This window comes from Myotis daubentonii, chromosome 9, assembly GCF_963259705.1.
Source record: "Myotis daubentonii chromosome 9, mMyoDau2.1, whole genome shotgun sequence".
In the NCBI taxonomy this organism is placed as follows: domain Eukaryota; kingdom Metazoa; phylum Chordata; class Mammalia; order Chiroptera; family Vespertilionidae; genus Myotis; species Myotis daubentonii.
In genome coordinates, this window is record NC_081848.1 from 44,554,430 (window position 1) to 44,561,735 (window position 7,306).

The following is a 7,306-nucleotide window of genomic DNA, read 5'->3' on the forward strand; positions in this document are numbered from 1 at the left end:
TGAGAATGATTCTGAGACCACATTCAGACTCAGGGTAAATGAAAGAGGGTTATGCTAAAATAGAAGCATGGACATGTGCACTAAGCATTTCTAACCGTGTCCTACATACAAGATTCATTTCCTTCATGAGCGTTCTGGGCATTTCCTTCATGAGTGTGATGAGTGGGAATGGAATCCTTTAGAGGAGCAAGTAATTCATATTTTATATTGATTTTGTCTTAGTTATTGTGTACTCAGTTTTCTCAACAGGATATACTTTGGAGTAGTAATTTTAGGGATTTAGTTCTCTCTTAAACTCTCCCTGCCCCATGTAAAAATAAAATGGTTCTACTTGCAGGGAAGTCAGATTCTAATATCTTGCTAATCCCCATGGCTGTATTTTCAGGAATCCGTCCATCAAGATCAAGCTCCCTTTTCACGCCTATGTCACATTGGCTTCATGGCAAATAATAACTTCTCCCACTTTCAACACCTTTATTTTGTCTTAACTGGAATTCCAGGGCTTGAACAAAAGTACTACTGGATGGCTTTCCCACTGGGTGCTCTATATGTCATTGCCCTCTTTGGCAATGGTGTCATCATCTCCACCATCAAGTCTGAATTGTCCCTGCATATCCCCATGTACTATTTTCTGTGTATGCTGGCATTGGCAGACATGGGACTTGCCCTTTGTACTTTGCCCTCTATGCTGGGCATATTCTGGTTTAACTACAAGTTTATCGCCTTTGATGCCTGCCTTGTTCAGATGTACTTTATCCACACCTTCTCAGCCATTGAGTCTGGTGTGCTGGTGGCCATGGCCTTTGATCGGGTCGTGGCAATCTGGAACCCCCTGAGGTACAGCACCATCCTAACCAATGGCGTGGTCCGCAAAACAGGGGCAGTCATCTTGACGAGGGCAGTCTGTGTGGTCTTCCCTGTGCCTTTTCTTATTAAGCGACTCCCCTTCTACCGCTCCAACATCCTGTCCCACTCCTTCTGCCTCCACCAAGATGTTATGCGCCTTGCCTGTGCCAGCACCCGTGTCAACAGTCTCTATGGCCTCATTGCTGTCATCTTCACCAAGGGCTCTGACTCCCTCTCTATCCTCCTCTCCTATGTGTTCATACTCCAAACAGTAATGACCATTGCCTCAGGGGAAGGCCGGTTGAAAGCACTCAACACCTGTGTTTCACACATCTGTGCTGTACTCATCTTCTACGTGCCACTTATCGGGGTGTCTGTCATTCATCGTTTTGGAAAGCACCTTTCACCACTAACTCATGCCCTCATGGCTAATGCCTACCTTCTTGTACCCCCTGTGCTGAACCCCATAGTCTATACTGTGAAGACCAAGGAAATACGAAGGAAGATCACCCAAATATTTGGTAAAACCAAGATTACTTCAGAGAGTTAAGGTCTGCTGATTTGAGAGAGAAAGAATCTATTCTTTGAAAATTCAATTATGACTATGACAAATAAAGGTTTACATTTTTTTACACTTCAGTGTGATTTGAATTGGGCCAAAGGAGATTTCCCTGATCTAAGAGCATACTTTCTTATTCTTGTGCCAATCTGTCTTTTGCTCAGTATAGCAAGAGTAGAATCTATAGGACCTGTCCAATGTTCTGCTCTTTAGTCCTGCATTTATGAGTTGACATATAACAGCTGAAGACAAAGAATATTATTAATTTCATTTTGTAATAACACTTTGAACAGAAAGAGGCCATTAGTTTTATGCTTTTAACATTAAAGCTCATTAAATTGATTTAATTTAACATTCTAAATCAAGAGTTACAAATGGCTTTCATTAGCTCAAGGGGAAAGAAACAAACTATACTCATTAAATAATAAGAGAACACCTGGTGATGATACATTATTAAATAAGATATGAATCAGAAAAATGATCAAATTTTAAAATTAAGAATATAAATAAATACAATTGAGCAGGGGCCCTGTTGCATAATTTGGGATCAGAAGATTAAGGGTAAGTTTAGCGCTTCCATGTGTGAAACTGGGTATTAGTTCTCTTACTTTCTCTTTACTGCAATTTTTAATTTTGAAAATGAAAATATCCCTTGGTTTCCAGTGTTGTTACAAAATTAAATTCAATCATATAAATACCATTATTTGTAAAGTTTGCAGTGTTGTGCACCTACAAGAAGTGTTCAAAAATATCAAATGTAAGAGTCTAAGCCTCTAAGAGAACATATCTTTATAGATTGGCCACTAGGTAAAAGACTGTCAGAGTCTTTACATGTTATCTCATTTGTTACCTATAGCATCCTTATAAGGGAGAGTGTTATGTGCTCTTTTCAGATGAAGATATCAAAGCACAAAGTAATATATTTGTTGGCCTAGGCTCATGTAGGCAGATTTCTTGGAGAATGATGGGCACCATGCATATTGTGGGTGATAGATAAAGTGGGATAGGCAGAGTACAGGAGACACTCATAATAGAGATTTAAAAATCATTATGGATAGTGATTGAAGGCAGAGTACCTATATAAAGTAGAAGGAGCATAGGCACATGTGTACACTGAGCTATTTGTATCTCTTTACATGATCCAAGTGACTTTTTCTAAAAATATTTACTGTTTTGCTGTTAAAACTTAAGACAAAAGATTCTTTGTGACTTGAGTGGTGAATGTAATTATCTATTACTCAAATCAGTAGCTATTTTAGACATTTAGACATTTTCTAAGGCAGGCTCTAGCCTAGTAAAGATTAATTCGGTAAGACTATGCATACAAGAAATGAGAATTTCCATTTAAATACTGCAAAGAACTTATATACTTAAATGCATAGCCCATGGACACATGCAATAGGGTAGTGAAGACCTGGAGAGGTGAGTAGGGGCTGAGAGGAGGCGTTTAAAGTGGGGTTGGGTGGGAGATATCTGTAATAGTATCAATAATAAAAATATATTAAAAAATAAATACTGCTTTTGGGTTCAAGAAGCCCTACTGACTTAATCTTAGGTTCATAAAAATTATCTTTATTAAAAAAACATAAGCACATTGCAGACATACAACAAAATCATAAAGTATAAAACATCATTTACATATTCTGGATGTTGTGGGGAGAATTGAGCTTTACCACTACTGCAGGCACAATCACAGTCCTGAGTCTGGAGCAGGGAACAGGACCCAGGTCTACTCTTGTTAAGAGGTTAGGTCTCAATCTGTCCTTTCAACATGGGGAAAGGTCCTTAAAGCAGTGTAAAGTGACCAACATCCTCAGGAGACGAAGAAGTCTCTTTGAGGACTTTCAGGTCTTGGGTGTTTTCACCCATATGTGATACTTGAAATTTCAGCTATGCCAAAATTTTCTAAATCACATTCTACCTTTTAGAGACAGGTAGAAATACCCTTCATAGCCATTATCTTTGGTGTCTTAAGTACATAAAGGCTGACCTCTGAAACAAGTGTACTGGTAAAGGAGTAGGTAGGTTTCTCTATGTCCCTTTCTGTCCCTTTTCTTCTTTAAAGATGAAGATGATTGATAGCCACAGCAGCAGCTGTACTAGCAGTAGAAATATCTGCAATACCATCTACTAAATAACTACAATAACTGGTGTTTTACACATGGTCTTATTACTCCCAAAATTAACTCTAGGGGTGAATACAGGGTGGGACAAAAGTAGGTTTACAGCTGTGAGTATGTGAAACAGAATTTATTCTTGTATTATTTTTTATTAATCATTGTATGATTTTTCATATGAACAACTGTAGACCTACTTTTGCCCCAGCCTGTATATTGAGGGCAAGGGCTTAGATGTCATACACCTTTGAGTTTAAGTTCTGGCTGTGCCACTTATTATCTGTGTAATCTAGGCAATATATCTAATTTATTTAATACTAATTGTTCTAATCTACAAAACCTGGATTGGACTATAATTTATTTTATAAAGTTATGAAGATTAAAGGAATTAATGCATGTATGGCTTAGCCCAGGGCCTGGAAGTAATAAGCATTGAATAAATATCAGTTGGTATTATTATTATTATTATTATTATTATTATTATTACTATTATTATAAATTGAAAAATACACACTGAGGCACAGAATATATATGTAGCTTGGTTATGTTCACATAGTAAGTAAGTGGGCACAATCACAATTTTAAAAAATTGTTTTTATTAATTTTTAGAGACAGAGGAAGGCAGTGGGAGAGAGAAACATCAATGGGGGAGTGAAACATCATATGCCCTGACTGGAAATTGAGCCAGCAATCTTTTGGTGCAGGGGACAAAGCCCAACCAACTGAGTCACACCCACCAAAGCATACACAGCCACAATTTGATCTCTATGTCATTTATTTCTGCTCTAATCTTTATTATCTCCTTCCTTCTGCTCACTCTGGGGTTTTCTTGTTGCTCTCTTTCTAAATCTTTGAGTTGTAGAGTTAGATGATTTACTACCATTTTTTCTTGTTTTTTGAGATAGGCCTGTAGCGCTATAAACTTCCCTCTCAGGAATGCTTTCATTGTGTCCCATAGGTTTTGGATTGTTGTGTTTTCATTGTCATTAGTTTCCAGGATGTTTTTAATTTCTTCTTAGATCTCATTGGTAACCCAGTCAATATTTAATAGCATGCTATTCAGCTTCCAGGTGTTTGAGTATTTTGGGTTGTTTTTATTGTAGTTTATTTCTAGTATTATGCCATCGTGGTCTGCGAAGATGCTTTTTATGATTTCAATCTTCTTGAATTTGGGGATACTTTGTTTGTGACCCAATATGTGGTCTATTTTTGAAGATGTCCCATGAGCACCTGAGAAGAACGTATATTCCCTGGCTTTGGGGTGAAGTGTTCTGAAGATGTCTATTAAGTCCATCTGATCTAGTGAGTCATTTAGGATTGCTGTATCTTTGCTGATTGTTTGTCTATAGGACTTATCCAGTGCTGTCAATGGTGTATTAAAGTCCCCTACTATGATTGTATTGTTGTCGATCTCTCCTTTGATATCTTCCAGGAGTTTTTTTTATGAATTTGGGTGCTCCTGCATTGGGTGCATATATGTTTACCAGGGTTATATCTTCTTGTTGTATTGATCCCTTTAGTATTATGAAGTGGCCTTCCTTATCTCTTGTTAAGGCCTTCACTTTGAGGTCTATTTTGTCCGATATAAGTATTGCTACCCCAGCTTTCTTTTCCTTTCCATTTGCCTGAAAGATATTTTTCCATCCTTTCACTTTCAGTCTGTGTGAGTCCCTTCTAATGAGGTGGGTTTCTTGTAGACAGCAGATGTATGGGTCATGTTTTTTTATCCATTCAGCCACTCAATGTCTTTTGGTTGGAGCATTTAGTCCATTTACGTTTAAAGTTATTATTGAAAGGTACTTGTTTGTAGCTATTCCTTTTTTTGTGTGTGTGGCTGTTTTCTTTCTGAGCTTTTTATTTCTTCTTTTTATACCAGTCCCTTTAGCATTCCTTGCATTGCTGGCTTGGTGGTGATAAACTCCCTTAGCCTTTTTTTGTCTGTGAAGCTTCTTATTTCCCCTTCAAGTTTGAATGATAGCCTTGCTGGATAGAGTATTCTTGGATTCAGTCCTTTGCTTTGCATCACTTTGTAAATTTCCGTCCATTCTTTTCTGGCCTGATGTGTTTCTGTTGAGAAATCATTTGATAATCTAATGGGAGCTCCCTTGTATGTGACTTTCCGTCTCTCTCTTGCGGCCTGTAAGATTTTCTCTTTGTTCTGAACATTTGCCATGGTGATTATGATGTGTCTTGGTGTGGGTCTTTTCGGGTTCACCTTGTTTGGGACTCTCTGGGCTTGTGTGACTTTTTTCTTCCCCACCTCAGGGAAGTTTTCTGATATTATTTCTTCGAATAGGTTTTCTAATCCTTGTTCATCTTTCTGTTGTTCTGGTACCCCTATTATTCGTATGTTGTTTCATTTCATGTTTTCCCAAAGCTCCCTTAGGCTCTCCTCCTGTCTTTTAATTTTTTTCTCCAATTGCAGTACATTTTGGGTGTGTTTTGCTTCCTTGTCTTCTAATTCACTAATTCGGTCCTCCGCTTCTCCTAGCCTACTGTTGATACTTTCAATGGTGTTTTTTATTGCAGCTATATCACTCTTCATTTCTTCTTGGGTCTTACTTAAGTTGTTGATTTTTTCATCTGTTTCTTCTTGCTTCTTGCAGAGGTTGTCGATTTTTCCCTCCATCCGGTTTATGCACTCTAGGACCCTTATTCTGAATTCTTTTTCTGTCATGTTGCATGCCTCTGTATTACTTAGCTGCTTTTCTGGAGAGTCCTCCTTCTCTTTCTCTTGGGGGTTTCTTTGTCTACCCATGTTTGATCTCACTGACATATCTAGACGTTGAGTCGTTCAGTGGCTGCTCCCTGGGTGACAGTGACTCCTTGGTCTGTGGTTGCTCTTCGGGCGGTTGTGGTAGCAGCTGCTCTTGAGTTGGCAGCAGCTCCTCTGGTGGGTGCTGTTCACAGCTGTGGTGGCTCTTCTGGCTGGTGAGGGGCGGTTTCACGTACAGCTGCTGTTCCTTAGCAGAGGGTGTGGTGCTCAGTAGGCTGCTATTGCTCGGTTCTGCTGCGTTGATTTAAGGGCACAAAATACAACACAACAAGGCACCATGTACCAGGCACTAAACACAAACATATTCACAATATTAATAACCCCAAATAAAGGTGACCACCCGAATAAAGAGAATTAGGGGATAAGGAAGAAGGAAGAGATAAAGATAAAAGAGAAAAAAGAAAAGAAAAGTAGGGACCAAAAAAGGGAGTGCAAAAATGAAATTGGGAAAAAGAAGGGGGGAAAATAAAAGCGAGAAAAGAAAAGAAAAAAAAGAGCGAAAAAAGAGAATGAAGTGGAAGAGGGGAAGAGACTTTTTATATGAGGCGAATACTCCTATAGAACCGCCACTAATCCCAGCAAATTCCAGCAACAGCTCCCTGTAGATGGATGCAAACTAGAAACAACCAATAATATAATGATGAAAATAGAATGGAGAACACTAATCCCAAAATAAAATAAAGAGAAAATAAAATGGCACTTTAAAAGATGGTAAAATGGTAGCAGTAATAATGCTGGTTAAAAATAAGAAGGTAGTGATTAAAAGGGTAAAATCAGGAAAAAGAAGATGGAAAAAGAAGAAAAAAAAAGAAGAAGAAAAAAAAGGAGAAAAAAAAAAGAAAAAAAATTGGTTTCTTAGTTAAAAGGTGAAAAAAGAAAAAAAAAATTGCAGTAGTGAAGGTCCTTCGGTTCTTCTATTCGTCAGTCTGGCTTGCCTTTAGTCCTGCCAGGTATTCAGGAGAGTGTTGAGTTTCCCTGTGATACACTGTTCCTCTGTGTTGTAAACGA

At 38.2% G+C, this 7,306-nt stretch overlaps 1 protein-coding gene across 1 annotated transcript; it reads left to right on the forward strand.

The window, feature by feature from the left end:
• Window positions 1–439: 439 nt before the first annotated feature.
• On the forward strand, window positions 440–1,396 carry LOC132241861 (olfactory receptor 51H1-like). Its single transcript, XM_059710825.1, has one exon. It carries the CDS (start codon window positions 440–442, stop codon window positions 1,394–1,396), a length of 957 nt encoding a protein of 318 aa, XP_059566808.1.
• The last annotated feature ends 5,910 nt before the right edge of the window (window positions 1,397–7,306 follow it).